General features: G+C 33.2%; 1 protein-coding gene across 1 annotated transcript; it reads right to left on the bottom strand.

Annotated features, from left to right (window-relative positions):
* Positions 1-15,433: 15,433 nt before the first annotated feature.
* Positions 15,434-20,372, bottom strand: LOC127138202 (hydroquinone glucosyltransferase-like). The gene is made up of 2 exons (XM_051064593.1): positions 18,954-20,372; positions 15,434-15,460 (listed from the first exon to the last, which is right to left on the bottom strand). The coding sequence occupies exons 1-2, from the start codon at positions 20,370-20,372 to the stop codon at positions 15,434-15,436; spliced, it is 1,446 nt and encodes a 481-aa protein (XP_050920550.1).
* Between the last annotated feature and the right edge of the window lie 2,297 nt (positions 20,373-22,669).

The raw sequence follows: 22,669 nt of genomic DNA, 5'->3' as shown, positions 1-22,669 counted from the left end.
AATATCATATTAATTTACTCACGATAAATTTATTATTTCTCCAACTAAATATATTTTTCAAAACTTCTATTTATATATATTAAATCCAGTGCATCAAACTATATTACGACACTTCAACTTCATATATGCCACATCATTTATTTTCTTATGTGGCATCTCTCAAAATTCATCTTAAACATTCAAAATGTCAAAACATATTTTTACTCTCTATAAAAGGTTACGGAATCGAATCCAAACAAATGCAAAAATCTATTTATATATATTAAATCCAGTGAATCAAACTATCTTGCGACACTTCAACTTCATTTATGTCACATCATTTATTTTCCTATATGGCATCTCTCAAAATTCATCTTAAACTTTCAGAAGGTCAAAACATATTTTTACTCTCTATAAAAGGTTACGGGTTCGAATCCAAACAAATGCAAAAGTACAATTACCAAATATTTGATTATTAACTTTATTTATTTCAAAAAATATCATATTAGTTTACTCACAATAAATTTATTATTACTTCAACTAAATACATTTTTCAAAACTTTAAAAATAAAAGAGACACTCATATCCACACACTTTAAAACTATTTATATATATTAAATCATGTGTATCAAACTATCTTGCGACACTTCAACTTCATCTATGCTACATCATTTATTTTCCTATGTGACATCTCTCAAAATTCATCTTAAACTTTCAAAAGGTCAAAATATATTTTTACTCTCTATAAAAGGTTACGGGCTCGAATCCAAACAAATGCAAAAATATAATTACCAAATATTTGATTATTAACTTTGTTTATTTCAAAAAATATCATATTAATTTACTCACAATAAATTTATTATTACTTCAACTAAATATATTTTTCAAAACTTTAAAAATAAAAGAGATACTCATATCCACACACTTTAACACATTTTTTGTTTTCTTAAAATTATATCAACAAAAGAAACACTTGAAAAATACTTTTAATGTTAAAGTATACATTTCACAATTTTCAGGGCTAAATTACTCTCAATTGATTAAAATATAGTAGAAAATGCAACACTCTTTATCGAATCTATTTATATATATTAAATTCAGTGCATCAAACTATCTTGCGACACTTCAACTTCATCTATGCCAAATCATTTATTTTCATATGTGGCATCTCTCAAAATTCATACACTTCAACTTCATTTATGCCACATCATTTATTTTCTTATGTGACATCTCTCAAACTATCTTGCGATACTTCAACTTCATCTATGCCACATCATTTATTTTCATATGTGGCATCTCTCAAAATTCATACACTTCAACTTCCTCTACACCACATCATTTATTTTCCTATGTGGCATCTCTCAAAATTCATCTTAAACTTTCAAAAGGTCAAAACATATGCCACATCATTTATTTTCCTACGTGGCATCTCTCAAAATTCATCTTAAACTTTCAAAATGTCAAGATATATTTTTACTCTCTATAAAAGGTTACGGGTTCGAATCCAAACAAATGCAAAAATACAATTACCAAATATTTGATTATTAACTTTATTTCTTTCAAAAAAATATCATATTAATTTACTCACAATAAATATAATAGAAAATGCAACACTCTTTATCGAATATATATATTTCTTTGTTGTGTCGCTGCATTTTTTTTATCATATTAGACAAATAAATTAAAGACAAACAACAAAATTTTCAATTTCTCATATATATAACAAAAATTTGACATTATGGACATAGATTTATAAAGTTATTGAATGCTTTATTCGATAATAATTAAAAGTAAGGTTTAATTTTTATTTAAGACTAAAAAAAATATATGTCTTATAATTAAATGTTTAAAAGAGATACAAATATTAAAAATACATTAGAATCAAAATAAAAAATAAATCATTTGGGATATCTTTTAAAATTATTTAAATTTGCAAAATAAAATCGTGTATGTCACTTGCAACTTACAAACATATATTTTTTTATTCGTAATTAATTCATATTATTGTTAAATTGTTTTATAATAAATTAAATCTTCCTTCCAAACGATGGATTGAAGTATTAGATTTAATTATTAGATTTAATTCATATTTAAGTTTGTTAGATATTAGATTTAAATATTAGATTTGATTCAAATTTAAGTTTGTTAGAGGCTTATAAATAGGGTGTCATTCATTGTAACTTTTAATCCTTTTTGTAGCCATCATTCTCTGAATAAGAATATTTCCATTCATCATATATTCTACCTTTGCACCAACAATTGGTATCTAGAGCTCCGGTTCAGATTCATTGGGAAACACGGGAAACACGAGTGAACGTGAGGTCTTGTGTGTTTGATTTTGATTCTTAGATTCGTGTTGAATCTTGAACAAAATCTGATCAGAATTTTAATTCTGTGGGTTGGGAAACACTGTGTGAGAAATCTGAGTGTATTGTGCAAGGTAGAAAGATGAACGGAAACGGCAACATGAACACCAAACTTCCAGTATTTGACGGTAAAAACTGGAATCGTTGGATGATCCAAATGCGTGTACTATTCGGTGCTCAAGATGTTCTAGATCTTGTCACTGATGGTTATGTTCCGGTAGCAGCAAATGCGACAGATGAACAGAAAAACACGCAGAAGGAAGTAAGGAAGAAGGATCAGAAAGCATTGTTCTTCATTCATCAATGTGTTGATGTAAATGTGTTTGAGAAGATTGCAGATTCAACGACAGCAAAGGCTGCGTGGGACACACTGGTTAGATGTTATGGTGGTGACGCATCAGTGAAGAAGGTGAAGCTTCAGTCCTTGAGAAAGCAATATGAGAATCTCAACATGAAGAATAATGAGAAAGTTTCTGAATACATCTCCAGAGTGATTCTGATCACTAATGAGATGAAAGCGTGTGGAGAAACTCTTTTTGAAGAAACAATCATGGAGAAGGTATTGAGATCCCTTACCTCTCAATTTGATTACATTGTGGTAGCAATAGAACATTCCAAAGATCTGAGCACCATGAGAATTGAAGAGCTGCAGAGCAGTCTAGAAGCGCAAGAGTTGCGTTTGACTGAGAGAACTTCTGAAAGGGAAGTAGAGCAGCAGGCTCTGAAAGCAACTTCTGATAGGAGGTATCAGAAGCAGTCAGAAGCCAGGAGAAGATCTGATGGTGGTCAGAAGTCAGAAAGCTCAACCTCTGATAGACAAAAAAATGCTCAGAAGGGAAAAGAGAAATATGACAAGAAGAAAATCCAATGTTACTGCTGTAAGAAGTTTGGTCACTTTGCTAGAGACTGTTGGTCAAACAAGGAGAGAAAATCAGAAGAAGCAAATATAGCCAGAAGTTCTGATGACGAATCTGTGCTATTGATGGCCTCTGAATCTGATGATATGGATCTGATAGACTGGTGGTATATGGACACTGGTTGTTCAAATCATCTTACTGGAAACAAGAAATGGCTGGTTGACTTTGACTCTGAAAAGAGGACAAAGATCAGATGTGCTGATGACAAATATCTTAATGCAGAAGGTATGGGAAATGTCAGAGTGACTCTGAACAATGGGAAAACAGCATTGATTCAGAACGTGTGGTATGTACCTGGCATCAGAAGCAATCTGATGAGTGTGGGACAATTAATTGAGAAAGGTTTCTCAGTTACCATGAAGGACAATCTTCTGAAGCTGTACGACTGTAATCAGAAGTTGATTATGGAGTCAGAACAGGGAAGGAATAGAACATTCAAGGTGAATGTCAGAACTGCAGACTCAGAATGTCTTAGTGCAACAAGTGCTGAGAAGGAGAGTGAGCTGTGGCACAGAAGATTTGGTCATTTGAATTTCAGAAGCTTAAAACATCTGAATTCAAAGAAGTTGGTACATGGAATTCCTGCAATTAAGAAGCCTGAAAAGTCATGCAAAGTTTGTTTGGAAGGAAAACAACCACGATTGCCATTTGCGTCAGAAACTGCTCCAAGAGCAAAACATGCCTTGGGAGTTGTACATTCTGATGTGTGTGGTCCATTTCCAGTAGCATCGATGGGAGGGAATAAATACTTTGTGTTATTTGTTGATGAATTCACAAGAATGACATGGGTATCCCTTATTAAGTTCAAACACGAGGTGTTTGATGAATTCAAGAAGTTCAGAATGAAGGCTGAGAATCAGAGTGGTCAGAAGTTGAAGATTCTTAGAACTGACGGTGGAGGTGAGTATAACTCCAAAGAATTCCAGAAATTCTGTGAGGAGAATGGAATTGAGCATGAGGTTACTGCTCCTTATACCCCTCAACACAATGGTCTTGCTGAAAGAAGAAACCGCACTTTGCTTGATATGGTGAGAAGCATGCTAAAGGAGAAGAAACTTCCTCAGAAGCTCTGGGGAGAAGCTGTTGCCACTGCAACGTATGTACTCAACCGATGTCCTACGAAGAAGTTGAAGGAAATAGTTCCAATACAGAAGTGGACTGGAGATAAGCAAAGTGTTAGTCATCTGAAGGTGTTTGGTTCTGTTTGCTATAAACATGTTCCAGAAGCCAGAAGACAGAAGCTGGATGATAGAAGCAAAGTGATGATTCTGATAGGGTACCACAGTACAGGTGCATACAAGCTCTATTGTCCAGAAACCAATAAAATTGAATTCAGCAGAGATGTGATTGTGAAGGAATCAGAAGTTTGGAATTGGGATAAGTCTCAATCTGATTCTGATGTTAGAACTTCTGAAGAAAGGTCAGAGTTCAGAATTTCTGAGGTTGGAGTAAATTCTGACGTTGATTCTGACTCTGATAGTGATCCAGAATCTGATGTTCCAGACTCTGATGTTCCAGACTCTGATGTTCCAGACTCTGATGTTTCAGACTCTGATGATCCTGACTCTGATGACCCAGACTCTGATGGTAATCCAGATTCTGGTGGCAATTCAGACTTTGGAAATATGCCAGAACCTTCAGATGGTCAAAGTTCTGGAGGAAGTCAACCATCTGAAGGTAGAAACTCTGAAGTTGAAGACTCTGAACAAGTTCAGAGACCACAAAGAGTCAGAAACATCCCCAGAAGATATGCAGAATTTGACATGCTGCAAGACACTGAAGTAGACTCTGAAGGAGAAGTTATTCAGTGTGTCATGTTAGTAGACTCTAAACTCATAAGTACAGAAGAGGCTCTTAAGCAGAAGCTCTGGCTGAAGTCCATGAAAGAAGAACTTGATGCTATAGAGAGAAACAAGACTGGAAGTTCTGAACAAGAGATAGCCAAGTTCAAGAAAGTTCTGATGAATGAATTCGAAATGACTGATCTAGGCAAAATGACATACTTTCTAGGGATGGAGTTCAGATACTCTGAGAAAGGTATTATTTTGCATCAGCTCAAGTATGAATTAGAACTTCTGAAGAGATTTGATCTGAAAAGTTGTAAGATTGTTGTTACTGCATGCCAAGCTGTGTGGATTCTGAATCTATTGCAGGATCTGAAGATTAAAGTAAACAAACCTCTGAAGCTGATGATTGACAACAAGTCTGCAATCAATCTTGCCAGAAACCCAGTGTTGCATGGGAGAAGCAAGCACATTGAGACCAAGTATCATTTTCTGAGACATCAAGTTCAGAGGGGAGTGTTAGAAGTTGTACACTGTAGCACTCAGAAGCAGTTGGCAGATGTTCTGACGAAAGCTATCAAGACTGATCAATTTCTCAGATTAAGGGATGGAATTGGTGTTACAAGTTTTGATGGAATATGAATTAAGGGATGGTATTAGATTTAATTATTAGATTTAATTCATATTTAAGTTTGTTAGATATTAGATTTAAATATTAGATTTGATTCAAATTTAAGTTTGTTAGAGGCTTATAAATAGGGTGTCATTCATTGTAACTTTTAATCCTTTTTGTAGCCATCATTCTCTGAATAAGAATATTTCCATTCATCATATATTCTACCTTTGCACCAACATGAAGTAGTTAGTCTTCCTTCCAAATAATGGATTGAAACAGTTAGTCTTCTTTCCACAAGAAACAAGGAATGGTTAGTCTTGAAGATTCAAACCAATATTATACATGGGTTGATCTTAAACATGAATGAGCTTTTATTCTGGGTTGAACTCAAAAACCTAGGAGATTTATATTGGTTCGATCTCCAACCTTGGCAAGCTTTTAACACCAGGTTGAGCCTGAACCAAAAAGAGGTTTTACATATGATAACCACCAACCAAGATGGTATTTTATCACCGAGCTAATATCGAACCAAATGAAGACTTTTGAACGGGATGACCCTTTGAACCGAACTAGTGAATTAGAAACTAGCTCTCCAAAATTAAGCTTTTAAGGGTTTAGCTTCGAACCTAAATAAATAATTCCTAAATGGGAAAATTATTCAACCAAGGTAGAAACAAATGTTCCTTGATGAGTTTATAATTCTACCATTCTAGAGTTTCAAATGTCTTACTAGCACAATAACTTTCTTGAAAGCGCTACAACTAAATTTGAGTGAGGAAAGTAAAGAAAAATATTTTAGAGAGAGAATAAGTAGTGAGGTATGAAAGCTCAGTTCTTAGATGTGAAAAATATGGGAAGAGACCTCTATTTATTAGCTAGAGGTTATCACAAAAATGGAATTTTTTTGGGGCTAGAATTGATGAGTCAATGGATTGTCATATGTACCAATTGATTGGTTAGCCTAAAAACAATTGTCTAGTTTGTTTTAAAAGGAAAGAAAATATATATAGCCATTATCGTTCATTAAGATGTTGTTCTAAATGTTTAGGTCATATTATTTCACTAGCCCAATCGATTGGGTCAAGTGCGAAACAATTAGCAAGAGTAAAATATTGCCCATAACTTTTCTGACATTTCCCAAATCATCTGGAACAACTTCAACACATTTTTAGAAATATTTTGTTTAGAAAAGTAAGTTTAAAATTATGTTTTATGTGTGTGTGTGTGTGTGTGTATGTGCACGTGTGTGTGTGTGTGTGTGTGTGTGTGTGTGTGTGTGTGTGTGTGTGTGTGTGTGTGTGTGTTGTGTGTGTGTGTGTATGTGTACGTGTGTGTGTATGTGTGTGTGTGTGTATGTGTGTGTGTGTGTGTGTGTGTGTGTGTATGTGTACGTGTGTGTGTGTGTGTGTGTATGTGTACGTGTGTGTGTGTATGATTAGCCGTATAACTTTGTGAGAAAACCTGTATGCTTTTACAATATTATTCATTCAGATACGACAAAGTGAGTTTTTACACACTTCAAATCTTGTAGACACTTGCTTGAGCCTTACTTTGAGGCTTGATTTATATTCCATTTAGGTGCCATCAGAGAAGCAAACTTATAAAATCATATTGTTTGCTTTCATATTTAACCGCTTTATACTTATCTTTAGTTGTTGTCATCAAGAACTAGTTGTCATCATCAAAAGTATGTTCATCTTCAAGAGAGCTTCCTTGATTAATAACCTACAAAACATGGTTCCACAATCTCCTTTTTCTTATGATGACAACGCATCTCTCAGGGAGGTGGTAAAAGAAATAACAAATGTTTGGAGTAATTAAACTCCCCCTCAATTAAGTAGAGAGTATATTGTACTCCCCTTGAGAGTATACTTCTCCCCCTTTGTTGAAATAAAAAAGGCATGTAAAGATGCATTGCGATAATTTTAAATATGCAAACATGTTGGGAAATAAGCATTTAGGAAGGGAAAAACATTTTATTTGATTCAATGGAAAATTACAAAGGAAAGGAAATTGTAAGAAATAAGAAACAAAATCAAATAATAAACAATGAGTTAATCTCAATATCATCATCCTCACTTGACACTATTGGAGATATGAGGTATCTTTTCTTTATTCTCTCAATGAGTTTGTTAATCTTCAAGTCCGGTGCCTTTTGATCATCACGTATATCATTGAGATTATTTGAAGAGGATGGAAGAAGGTCATTTCTTCTTCGTTGTCTTTCCCTTCTTGGTGGTAGTGGAACAACTTATTTTCCTTGAATGTTATATCCCATTTTGCTTAAAATCCTTTTTCCTATCTTTGTGTTCATAAATTCTGACTCTTTTTCTCTGAACTCGTAGCTGATATAGGTCAGGATTTTTGTGATTAATTCACCACAGGGTAGAGAGATGTTTTACTTTTTTGCACTCTAAAATATAAAAAAGCATAACATCTACCTAATTTTTCTCAATTTGATTTTCCAAAAACCAAACTGCAGGAACGTCCAATTTTTGGATGTTGTTAAAGTTGTTGTTTCTTGGGAAAAGAACATGATTCATTGTATAGTAAATCAAGCTACTATCTAGGAGTACAAGGCTAATATTGAATGGAGATGGGATTCCCTAAGAAAGATCAATTAGAAGAGTATGAGCATAAATGTAAAAATTAAAGTCATTAACTTCAAGGCATGTTTGATCATAATCTTGTTGGATGAAAGGTAGGTTACATACTTGTGCAAAATATTTAATAAATAGAGTGATGGGGTGCTTTTTGACTTTGGAACTAATAGTATCGTCTTTGTAAGTGAGATTTGCATAAAACATTTTTACCAATTCGGGGTACCTCTCTGGAGGTTTTTCAAAGACGAAGTTTCTCAGACCGACAAAGTTGAAGGCTTCCATGAATGAGCAATTCTTGAAGATTTCTTCATCTAAGTAATGATAAACATGCAATTCTCTATCATCATAATACCTATTGAATTTGTTTTTATGCTCTTGAGTGGGGAAATCTTCTGAGAAATAGGATGGTGATGATTGAGAGGAGCGAGTTCTCTTTTGTTCCATTTGAGGTGATGTTAGATGATCGAGATATAAATTGTTTCTAATGCAATACACAAAAGAATGTAGGATGAGATGAGAAAGAAAATAAAGTTACCTCTATTTATAGCCTATGTCTAATCGATTGGATGAAAGTGACAATCGATTGTAAGCTTCCAAATTTGTGAATTAGCCATTGCAAATAGTTGTTTCATTTATATCTTATCCAACTAGCCGTTGTGGTGTGCTCCAATTTTCAAATTTATAAGTTTTGAGATGATACAATTGATTAGATCATAGTACCAATCGATTGGCTGACCCATTTTTAGCATGTTTTGTATGGGACTTTTGTGTTGCAACTCTGGTTAGTTTTATTTGCACCCCCTTTTCTAGAAAACAAATAGAAACTCATATTTTTTGTTATTAAACATAATTTATCGAGATGGCCAAAATTAAAACCACTATTTTAAAGAATTAATCATATTTTTCCGATAATTTCAATCTTAAAATAGTGTACTACCTCTTTTATCAAGAAGCTTAGATAAACACTTCCCTTGAAGGGGTACACCAAATACCTTATGGTGTATCCTTCTCTATGTATCATTAAGATTTGGTTCAAACCAAGAGATGGATAAGTCCATCATAGACATATCCACTTAACCTACTATGAGGTTAAAAGATCACTAAGGATCATAAATGTTGAGATATTATCAAGACTCTTGCTTTGATCAACGTCGTTGATATTCACCATCATCGTACATTATTGGATCAGAGACTTAAAACATTATATAATTAAGACTATACTTATTGCTTTGCATAACTCCATTAATTATCATTAAAGCTTCGAACTACAAAGCATACCTGCAAAACATAAAGGTTTCACCTTTGGCATCCAAATTTGCTTGGGTCAAGGTGCATTAGTTTTTTCAAAAGGTATGGAGTTATAACCTTTAGATCTTTTAAATTTGTCAAAACATAAGAGCTCTAAATGGGCAAATCTTTTGCAGTTTATGCATTTATAAATTGGAAGATTATTTTTCTTAAGATTTATATCTTTTCTAACCTTTTTAAAACCTAGTTCGTTCTTATTTAAGGAAGTCCTTTGACTTGATAGGACCAAGTCAAGATTTTATTTTCCTTGGGTAAACTTACCTAGGGTTTCATGTTATTTAACTAATTCCTTTTTCAAAGAGTCACAAGTCTCACATGATTTATTTGAGTTTCTAATCTTAGTTATTTCTAATTTAAGTCATTTATTACCTTTTTCAAGAGACCCTAAACACTCCTTAAGGTATAGGTTGTGTTTTCTTATTTTATCATTCTCTTTAACCAACCTAGTACTAACTCTAAACAATTTTTCTTACATGATGGTTTAGTTACCTCAACATCATATTCCTCGTAGGATGCCTACTTCGTCTTCTTCGTTGGAAGAAGATTATTTTATAGTTTTTTCCGAGGTTGATGTCTCTCCTCCTTTTATTCTTTCAAAGAATCCACTAGAAGATACTTATTCTTCATAGCTTCTAACACACGAGATTCCTTCATTCAATGTTGAATCTTTCAAAGATCGTTCAACTGCTGAGTATGTTCTTTCGAAGGAAGTCATTGGAATTGTCTGATAGGAGTTTGATGAAGTTGATGATTCTTCAGTTTTTGAGCTTGCTCCTTCTTCCTTAAGTAATTGAACTAGTTTGTTCATTTTCTTTATAATTACCTTCTTCGTTTGTTTTTCATTAAATTCTTGAATGCTCTCATCTTTTAATTTAAGGATTGGATTAAGCTTCCATTTCTTAACAATTAGATATTGGTTAGTGACAAATGTTCTAATATAATTTCTAATATTTCTAAACTTTGAAAAAACATTAAAGAGTAACATATTCATTTTCTTCACCTTGTGTGTTCATCTCCTCGTGCTAGATACTTGGAGAAATTCCATATATCATTTCAAGAGTATCCCACGTTTCCTTGGTGGTTTTGCAATTGTGAAAATAAAATAATTTACTACTCTTTAGAGATGTTACCATAAAAGTGTTAGTTTTGAATTTTATTTCAAATTTTCCCTTTTCTTCTTCGATCCAAAGGAAAGTGGGTTTATCTACTACTCTACCATTAACTTGGTAAGTAGGGATACACAGACCATTGATTATATTTTATCACAATAACCATTAATACTTTGAATAGAAATCATAAACCTAGCTTTCCATAACTCAAAACTAATACTATTAAAATATAGGGGTATGTTTAGAGATGATCCCTTTAAAAGTGTGTTGGAAGTCATCTTCCTTCTGAGACGATTAGTCCTTAAACAAGAGTTAAACTATAATGCCGCTAGGTGAGGATAGTCATGTTCTGCTCATGCTTGAGTGAACAGATCTTCTTAACAGCCAAAGTACCTACACAAACCAAATGAAATATGCAGTGAAAAGGTTAACACATTTGATATCCTAAAAAATTCATAAACTTATCTATAATTAGGGGAGCGGGTTCTACTAGAAACTTGCATACCAAGTCAAGCATGAATATGAAACAAGTTCTCAATACAAATTTCATTTAATACATTCTAAGTCAATAACACACCTCATTCTTGAATCACCCTAACACACTTATTCACAAAATGGATGAAGAATTAAAATTTACATTGTGGGACATGAACTCTCCTCCAATAATCTTGCCAACATCTTGATTAATTCATGCAGTCATCTAAGCAATCTTTTTGAAAATATAAAAGCATAGATCATAAGGACTCTCCATGGTTGTAAATTATTCGGGTTTCAAAAGAAGTTTGATTTCTATGAAAATTTGAAACAAAAATGGTCATAGTTTTCAGCATAAGGACTCGCCTGGTGCTCATTGTTGACTTGCTGGGCGAGAAGGCTCGCTTGGTGCTCGCCTGGAGAGAATGATGATTTTTCTTTCAGGAAACATTTTGTTTCTCCTGGTCTGTTCCTCGCTATTGGCCCGCTAGGCGAGATGTCGTCTGGATCTCGCTGAAGGCTTGCCAGGCAAGGATATGTTGGTGTAAGCCCTAGAGGCCAATACATTTTGGTACTTGTATCGAATAATAAAAGGCATTTTCTTTATTATGGTTGATTAATAAAGTCCCTGGAATAGATAGTCCGTTTAATGTATTAAGTGTGACTTAATCATGAGAACACATTAAACATAAGGACACTATTCCTAAAGTATCCGTAGTCGAGCTTTAGTGTGAAGTGGGATAACATTAAAGCATTAAGACTATTATGTTTGTAGACTGATGATCACATCTCATGGATCATGGATAAAGAGTTATCAAGTCTTAAACATAGGTATGAATATTAGGAGTAATATTTATACCGAATTGACCCGCTATGAGAATACTATATAGAAAGTTATGCAAGGTGTCATAAGTTATTCTCATGGTGATAATAGTGTATTCCACTCTTTGACCTGAAACCACTATGGACCCTAGATGTAGAGTCGAGTGCTTTATTGTTGATCCAACGTTGTCCGTAACTGGATAACCATAAAGACAGTTGATGGGTACTCCACAAAGCATGCTGAGGGACATGAGTGACCTAGATGGAATTTGCCCATCCTGCATAACAGGATAAATGTCTATGGGCCCAATATTGAACTGGACAAGGATGACACGGTCTATGCCTTGTGTTCAATATAGACATAAGGGCAAAAGGGTAATTATACACATAAGTATTATCACAGAAGGAATTGTCAGATCACTAGACATTTTCGTGTCTTGGGTAGCAGTGATGTGTTGCTAGATACCGCTCACTGTTTATTATGTTAAATACATGATTTAATATAATTGCCAATGCCGCAAAAACCTACAGGGTCACACACAAAGGACGGATTGATGAGAGATAGAGTAACTAAGGAATACCGTAAGATACGGTGCCCTTAAGTGAGTTATAGAACATCGTAAGGTACGGTGTACTTGAGTAGAATATGAAATATGGTAAGGTACCATGGGCTTAAGTGATTTTGGACATATTATAAGATATGGGCCAAAATACACTTAAGTGGGCTTTTTAGCTTGAAGTCCACACAAGTGGTTCTATAAATAGAACCCTTGTGCAGAAGCATTCATTGCGGTTGCATTATTTTCGTTTTCTATCTCTCTCTCTCTCACTCAAAGCCTTCATTCGTACCAGCTAGCACTGAGATTGAAGGAACCCGTTCGTGTGGACTGAGTAGAGACGTTGTCATCGTTCAACGTTCGTGATCGCTTCGTGGATCTGCATCAAAGGTTTTGATCGTCACAAGAGATCTGCACCAAAGGTTTCGATCATCACAAGAGGTAAATATTCTATCACTGATCATGACCATTCGTAAGGATCTCTAAAGGAGAAAATTTTAATTTCCGCTGCGTTTTGGACCGCAATTCTCCTTCAGGATAGTCATGTTCTTTTCATGCTTGAGTGACCAAATCTTCTTAACACCCAAAGTACCTACACAAAACAAATGAAATTTGTAGTTAAAAGGTTAATATATTTGATATCCAAACAAAATCTTAAACTTATCAATAATTGGGGGGTTTTCTACTAGAAACTAGCATACCAAGTTAATAAGTGCCTTCTTACAATGTATGTAATTACTAAATTAAGGCACTTATCAAAAGGTTGCAATGTCCTAAGACATTCAATTATTACTTGTTTATGTGTGTGTCGCGGTGAGAATCGGATATCAAGCTATTGTATTAACTTGAATCACAAAACATTAAATGTTCACCACCGAACTTTAAATTATCCAAGGGAAAGGGAAAAGGTCGAATAAAACCCTAATTGTGCAATGTAAAAACAATGCGAAGAGATCTAAAGTTCGGGGGTTGGTTATACTAAGGGAAGGTATTAGCATCCTCAGTATCTATAGTATCCTATAGGAACCTTTTGAAAGTATTTGTGTTATGTTATTATTTGTTTTCTATTATTTGGAAATGTTTTATTGGGAAGGACCTAAAGGTTTTATTAAGTTTGCTCGCCAAAACTTCGCGGTCATGTGCCTACGTATCCTTATAAGGATGGAATCAGAGCAACCGTAGTTCACCTAACTAAGGGTGAAAGAACACTTAGTAGTGATCAAGGTTCCAAAGGGGAAGTAAATGTTCATAACAAACATACTTACAAGAGTTACCAAGTAACTCTTACTTGAATCTAAGTTGAAAGTGAGAATGACTCTAACAAGGTCAAAGGGAAACTAGGGATTGCTAAACTACCTATGACATTAAGTCAATAAAGAGGTCTTTCCCTTGGATTTAGGCAAAAAGATAAACAAAATATAAGCAAGATGAAGAAGATGTTCAAGCATGACATCAACAAATATAAGCACATGATAAAGAAATATGTTCAAGCATGACATCAACAAAGATAAACAAATGGTAAATAAGATGTTCAAGCATGACATCAACAAGAACAAACAAGGATGAAGAAGATGTTCAAACATGACATCCAAAAAGATAATCAAATGAAGAAGATGTTCATACATGACATCAACAAGAACAAACAAGGATGAAGAAGATTTTCAAACATGACATCCATAAATATAATCAAATGAAGAAGATGTTCAAGCATGACATCAACAAATATATGGAAGCATGATCATAATAATATCAAGCATGGTATGTAAACATATATGTACAACATGTGAACATGAACAAAGATACAATAGCATCAATCAAATATGTACAAAATTAACATGAATATGAATGACATGGATATATCATCATGAAGAAACAAAGATGAATGACATAACAATTCATGAACATGTATATGGATGTCATAATAAGTATGAATGAACATGTGTATGCATGAAGTAAGACATGGTTTAGACATAACATCAACTTGATCATGAAAACAATTTAAGGTATTAAATACATGCATGTTAAGGTTCAATATGACCACAAACAAGGGTTCAACACCATACAAAAAGTTTGAACATGTAAGCATACAAGTCATACAAAGACGTGTTACTACAAGTTTAAAGCATTTGTAAACACATAAACAAACACAAATACAAGGGAACACATGCACACAAAGGTCTAAAAAGACATGAAATAATGACATGTGAATCATGGATCAATGGGAAAATAAGCACACAAAATTTCATGGCATATTAACAAAAGTTCAAAGCACATAAACATGTAAGCATACATTAAAGTAAGTCAAAATTAGGTCAAAACCAAAAGGCACATATTAACAACATCAAAAAGTTCATATATGATTCACAATATTCATACAAGTCGTGGTGATCAAGAAAAATTAAAGTATCAATCAAAGAAAGTCATTTGAAACCCTAAAATAATCCTAAAAAGGTACCAACTTTAGACAAGTATAATCATGTTAAAAATAAATGAATTCTGGAATTTCTTTTCACCATAATAAAATAGACAAAATTATGAACACGTAGCAAAAAGAGTGGCTCAAAAAGGCTTAGGGATCATCAAGTTATGAGTCTTTGAAGTTATGAAAAATAACAAAAATAAATAGGCAAAAAAAATAATGAATAAAAATGGGTCTGGGGCAAGCAGGATTTAAACCCCAGACCTCTTGCACACACAAAGCCTTAACACACACACTCTAATCGTTGGGGCGGTGATACATCCATTAACTTATTTACAAACATTAATGTATATAATAAAACGATTCCAGAAACTGGGAAATGACATCAATTCATCATCTTCTTCCTCATGTCCTTGCATGTTTTTATTAATTTTTCTCAAAACTTCAAATAGCCATAACTCTCTCAATTTTCCATGAAATTAAAAACCGTAAGAACCTAAATTGCTCTATTTTTCACAAGGAATCTAATGGTATCATTATCTCATCCTAAAACTCAATGTACAAAGCGTTCCAAGGCAAAAACCAGAACTGCACTTTTAATTTCCAAACAATAAAATCTCAATGCATGAGCATGGTATAATGCATACAGTAGCAAACATACAATAAATACACTATGTACTACATTTTAACTTCAATAAATATTCAAGAATGATACATGAACAAGAGTTTCAAGTGTAAGTGCACTTACCTATTGGAGAAAGTCCAATGCTTCTTCTTAGCTACTACAGAGATAAAAGAGAGATTCCACCAGCCTTGTTGGTCCTTGAGGATAGTGTTTGAACAATGAGAATGACCAGAAACAACTTGTATTATCTCACACAAATGTTCTTGCAAAGTGAAGGAGTGAAATGGTGAATGATAAAATAGATGTTACAGAACTTGTTCAAGTGATTAAACAAGCTCTAAATGATGTCTAGAGATGATTTGTGGTGTTTGTTTGGAAAATACATGTGGAGAATAAGTTTGGTTAGAGAACTTGCAAAAATGGTGTGTTTTTGCAAATTCTAATGGAATGGGAGTTTGATGAAGTGTTGAGGGGTTGTTGTTGTGTCCTTTGAGGCTTAAGGGATCCCTCTATTTATAGGAAAAGAGTGAGGATTGGAACTGATTAGAAACAAAAGTTGTGAAGTTATGGTTTTGGTTGAGAATGAATGAGAAGTTTGCATGAATAGTTGGATTTCAAGGAGTTTGTCATATCTCCCTAACCTCTACAAGATTGCTTCTGATCTCTTAAGATTGTTTGTGATCTTTAGGGACAAGTTTCAAGGGTGAAAGAGTGAGTTGTTGGCATAAAGCTTGCTTTATCAAAGTAGTAATGTGACCTTTTGCAAATTCACCCATAAATGGTATAATGCAATGGACAAAACCTCAACTCCTTGTGCAATGCACTTAGGATTCATATAAACATCTGATTATGGAGAGATTTATACACAAGAGGACCTGCAATCAAGAGATCTTCACATTTGAAATGGTTTTTCTCCAAAAATTCATCATGAACATGACTTGAAATTCAAGTTTGGAACCCCAACTTCCCATTTTCGAAACTCACAGCTCATGCATGGGAAAAAAATGTACTTGTACTTTTTAAAAAGCCCCAAACATGCTCTACAACTTTCATGTTTTGAGTGTTTTCTGAATCAAAGTGGATCATGATGAAAACTGACTGTAAAGTTTATCACTTTTTAGGGATCAAAGCTGACTTGAAAATTTTCTAAGTGTTTCAACTTGAGACACCAACTTTATGTCCTCATAACTCAAAATCCTTGCACTTTTATGGAATCAACCCTCTAGGACAAAGTTGAAGTATGGAACAAGAGCTTTCATTTGAGCTTTGTATCAAATAAAATGGATGCTCGGATTGGAAGTTATGGCTTGAGAAAGTAGTGCACTTGAACATGAAATTTGGATACTTAGTGAAATTTTCAATGTTTTCAAGATTGCCCTTTTTGCAACTAACCTCATTTATCTTGATTTTTCTTGATCAAATTCATCAATTAAGAATATACTCATGAAATTTAACTTGAGAAGTTCATATTTGATCATAAATCTCAAAAGTCAAAGGTTTGACTTTGTAGTGCACTGATTGTGTATCAGACGAATTTGAATTTCTTGATCTTCAATGAATTCAAACTCTTGAGCCAATTGAACATCATGGATGGGCCCCAAGATGTAATTTAGTGTGTTGAGTGATGTCTCAAGGCTTGAGATCATGTCTTGATCAAAATTCTCAGATGACATTGAATATTGTTAAGAAACCCTAATTAGTGAACCAGATGAAAGTGAAGCTTGATGCACTTCTGATTAGGACATAATAACCTTATTTGTTGATGGAGAGAGATATCTTGAGTGTATGAGAACTTGATTTATTGATGATTAATCCAAAACTTTGACTGGTCAATCCTTTGAGCTCTTTGAGGGAAAACCTAATTCACATATGAAACAAACCAGGCATATCTTGATCTTGAGGTTAGCTATGCATGAATGATGTCTAGGATGAAAATGATTATGAAATCTAGGGGTAAAATTTGGGGTGTGACAGTGTGTTTATTAAATTTTCAGCTATACCAAACGGACGTGAGAGTGCCTTCTTTAATGGTTACATCAACGAAGAAGTTTATGTCAATCAACCTCCCGATTTTGAAGACTTCAAAAATCCTTCACATGTATACAAGTTGAGAAAATTTATTTATGGCTTAAATCAAACACAAAGGGCTTGGTATGATAGACTTCACAAATTTCTATGTAAAAGAGAATTTGAAAAAGGAAAGGTTGATAGAACTTTATTCATCAAGAGAATCAAAGATCGCACCTTACTCATTCAAATCTATGTTGATGACATCATATTCGGTTCAACAAATAAGGACTTATGTGAAGAATTTTTAATGATGATGCAAGGAGAATTTGAAATTTCTATGATGGGTAAGTTGAATTATTTTCTTAGACTACAAATCAAGTAATCAAAGAATGACATATTCATCGACCAATCTAACTATTGCAAGGAAATATTGAAGAAGTTCAATATGGATAATTGCAAAGATATTTCTACTCCAATGTGTTCAAGCACTTATGTAGATCAAGATGAATCTGATACACCATTTGAAATAACAAAATATAGAGGTATGATTGATTCATTATTATATCTAACGACTAGTCATCCTAACATTATGTTTAATGTTTGTCTTTATATATGGTATCAAGCAAATTTAAAAGAATCTCATCTCGCCTTTGCAAAAAGGATTATGAAGTATCTCAAATGAACCACAAATGTTGGATTATGGTATCCAAATGTAGTATATGTGATTTAGTTGGATATTCATAAGAAGAAGAAGAAGAAGAAGAAGAAGAAGAAGAAGAAGAAGAAGAAGAAGAAGAAGAAGATGACGACCAATATCATCCTTCAACAATTCCACCGTCCAATCAACAATATCATCCTTCTTCCATTCAACCAATGTCTTTCATCCTACTTCTTTATTATCCGCTCTTCAATATATTTTAAAACTATAATATTTATCGTTTATTGGAAATATTAGTCACATTATTATAACTTGTGGGGGACAAAAAGGAATTACTCCATTACAAATTAAATCAACTTAATACAATAATTATGTAATAATGCTATGGAGTTACTATTTGTTATATTGAGAAAATAAATTAGGATTACAAAGTCATTAACATGGCAAATTGTGCATTTCTTTATGTTTATATAACACAACAACAATCAAATCAATTGAGCAACTTTTTTTAATTTATTTTTATTGATTGTTTGATTTCTCTTTTTTAAAAAAGAAAAATATACCTTCCCCTCATGAGTATGATAACGATCCATGTAAGCATCTTTAAGAAAATTCAAAAAACATAATAATTAAAAATAACAACTAAAATATCAAAATACTAAATAAAATATATTAACCACTATCAATTTAAGTTCCCATTTGTGACCCCTAAACTTTTCCATTTTAATGCCAATTCTGCAAGAGTCCTTGTTGAAGATCCATTTTCCTTCAAAGCATCAATAGCATCACCTTTCAACTTTTCCATTCTTTCTCTAATTCCTTTTCCTTCTTCACCAACCATTAAATTCTTTACAGCCTCACCTATCTCTTCCCTTTCAACTATACCTTTCTCATTAACCTTAGGCCTAATTGCAACCCTTAAACCATCACTTAACAAAGCTGCATTCATCTTTTGTTCAGCAAAAAGTGGCCATGCTATTAATGGAATTCCATGTACAATACTTTCAAGTGTTGAATTCCAACCACAATGAGATAAAAATCCACCAATTGAACTATGACCTAGAATCTCAACTTGTGGTGCCCAATATGGAACTACTATACCCTTCTCTTTTGTTCTTTCCAAAAAACCATTTGGTAAAAATCTAAAAAGAGCATCATTAGCATCATCATATTCACCTATATCAAGATCATCAATAACACCAAATTTATTTGGTGGCCTTAAAACCCATAGAAAATTTTGACCACTTAATTCCAACCCTAATGCAAGCTCAATTATTTGTTCATTAGAAAGTGTTCCACCACTTCCAAATGAAACATACAAAGTAGAATTTTTTTCTTGTTTGTCCAAAAATCTTAAATATTCAAAATCATTTCCCTTATCACTTAACAAGTTTTGTATAAAAGGACCAATTGGGTAAATTGAAGGAACTCCTTCACACTCTTTTTGTTGCAAGGTTCTTATGGTGATTTCTTCAAGCGCGAGAAAGCTATTAACCATTATACCATCAGCTAAGTAGAATCTATCATTACCTTCAAGAAAAACCTTGTAGGCCTCGCCCGATCGATCTTGCATAGGATCCGGGAGATCAGTAGCATTGATCGGTATGCAACCGGGAATCTCTATTGGTTCTAGTAGGTCTTTGTACTCGGAAGAAATTGTTTTGTCTAGATTTGTAGAATGCAAACAAAGTGATAGTAACATGGTTGTGGATGGAAAATATGAATAGGCTAAAATATTGAGTTTCTTGGCTAATGACAACACTTGGGTTATTAGACCGTCGGCAACAACCGCGGCAAGTTTTGAACTAGAATGTAACGTGTTCAACGCGTCTTGAATCGAGGGAACGGAACCGTATATTGTGGCTTGAACTTTGAGTGCAGGGTGAATATCTTCAGGTAAGTCTTGTAAGTTTATTGGTGGAAGGAACATGTAGCTTATGTTTGATGGTAGAGTTTCAAAGAGGGATTTGACACTGTTGCATGGAGAAGAACCAAATGTAGGGTTTATGCATGTGACATGAATGTTTTGGTTTTGATGAACCAATTGTTTGGCGAATTCAAGGATTGAACGTAGGTGGCTGTATACAGGAACTGTAACTATAGCTATGTGAGTTTTGGTCTCCATTTTGATGACTTAATGTTCACTTTGTTATGAAAATATTGATGAATTTATAGGAATTAATATTGAAGAGTTATGTATGATAACTCTCTCTTTGGGTTTGAAACTTCTTTGAATTAAATTCATTAGTAGAATTGATATTCATATTTAACTTCATATACAAAATTTAGGAGTTTCAATATAAATAGAGTTGAAACCTATATTAAAATAGGAACGGAAGGTTTGTGATATTGTAACAAAAACCATCGTAATTATGAGTTATGTTGTGTTTTATTAGGCAAACGTTTTTGTTCTTGTGTGTGAGTGGTTTTGTGAAACTATGCTCCAAGGGCAATTACTAAAATGCCTATAAGTGAAAAAAAGGTTGAACAAAATCTAATAATCATTTTATTGAGAAAAAAAATCTAAACTTAAGATTTCTTAAAGGGAATCGGGATGTTTCTTCTCTTAAATATCTATAAATTTTAAAATTTTATAGGTTAATTTTTATCTACACAGCACAAAAAGTTGGATATAGTTACCTTATAGTAAATTGTTTTGAAAACAACATTTATAGGGGAATTCTTATTTACTCAACACAAAATGTTGGGTAGAGTTACCCTTTGAGTAAATTGCTTTGAAAACAATAGAGAATATTCTATTTAGTAAATAATTAAATATGATAAAATGAAATGCTACGATGTGATTGGTGGAAGGTACATTATCCAATTTTTTGTGATGGATAGAGAAGTTGTCCCTAATTTTATAAATATTTTTAAACTATAAAACGAAATACTATAATTAATACAATCCCTGATATTTGTACCGATATATGAGCGTGAGATTATTGATGAGCGTTCAACATAATATATTTTTGTAAATGTCACACAGTTATACATAACTAAATATTTGTTCCATTTCTTTGAAGAGAAAGTTGTGAAAAGAGTTTAGCGATTGCAAGAGTCGTTTTGTTGATGGAATGTTATGTTTTGGAGGAGACTTTAATGATACCAAGAAGGAAGGGGAAAGGAAGGGCATTTCTTCGATGGTGAATAGCGGTGAAAAAATCGAATTTGTTGTGCAAACAGGTTTTGACGGTAATACTGTGCACAAAAACGTTGATAAAATAAAGCAATATCTTAATTGTAGATATGTGTCACCAAGTGAAGCATGTTGGAGGCTCTTTTCATTTCCTATTCATGGTATAACTCCTAATGTTGAAATATTGTTTTACCATCTTAAGGGTGACAATTGTGTTTACTATACTGATTATGAGATGATAAATGAAGTATTTGACAAACTAAGTATGAAGGAATCAATGTTTACTTCATGGATGGAAGCAAATAAGACTTATCCAAAGGCAAAAAGCCTAACTTATTCTCAATTTATTTCTAAGTTTGTCTATGACAAAAGTTACCAACGTTGGAGACCTCGTAAAAAAGGGCATACCATTGGCAGACTTGTTTGGGTTCCTCCAAGTACATGTGAATTGTATTACTTAAGGATGATGTTAACCGTCGTTAGAGGTCCAACATGATATGCTGATATAAAATACGTGGGTACGTGGGTGGAAAGGTACAAGATATTTTCAGAGATGCATGTTTTGAAATGGGATTTTTTGAAGATGAGAAAGAATATATTGAATACGTGGGAGGCAAAAGATTGGGGTTTCGATCACTTCTTGAGAAAGTTATTCGTAATTATGCTTCTATAAAGTACCATCAATAGACCCCGTCATGTATAGGAAATAACCTAGATTTGCCTATGTGACATATTCACTATCAACAAAGAAACAAGTTAAGTAACAAAGGCAGGTGTATTTTATATTTTGTATGTAGCTTAATATGAATTATGCAATTTGTATCTTGCAGAGTTAATACATATCATACCCAATATATTCAAGTTTTTTGTTTCCTCTTTAAGAGTAATATAACAGCAATGAAAATATTTGATATGTATGTTTGTTGTGAAATATTCTGCATAAACCAGAAATCAAATTTGATTGCTATACTGATTGGCTTTTTAAATTAAATTTTCTTTGACTTAAGGATTCACAGATTTATAGTTGACCGAGGAAGAAATAAAAAATATGACCCTTATTGAAATTGAGAATTTGTTGCAAGCAAATCAAATAAGTTTGGTTGAATTTAAAGGTATGTCTAAACTAAACTTATATGTCATGAGACACATTGGTAACATGATGATTTACGAAAAACATAACTATAATTCTGATATTGAACGACAAAAATTCTATGGTTTATTTGGTTCACTTACATGTAATTTATTTAATAGGAAAACCATTTTATATCCAAGTTATGCTAGCA

This window comes from Lathyrus oleraceus, chromosome 4 (genome assembly GCF_024323335.1).
Source record: "Lathyrus oleraceus cultivar Zhongwan6 chromosome 4, CAAS_Psat_ZW6_1.0, whole genome shotgun sequence".
NCBI lineage: Eukaryota > Viridiplantae > Streptophyta > Magnoliopsida > Fabales > Fabaceae > Lathyrus > Lathyrus oleraceus.
This window is presented reverse-complemented; position numbering and strand designations above follow the sequence as displayed.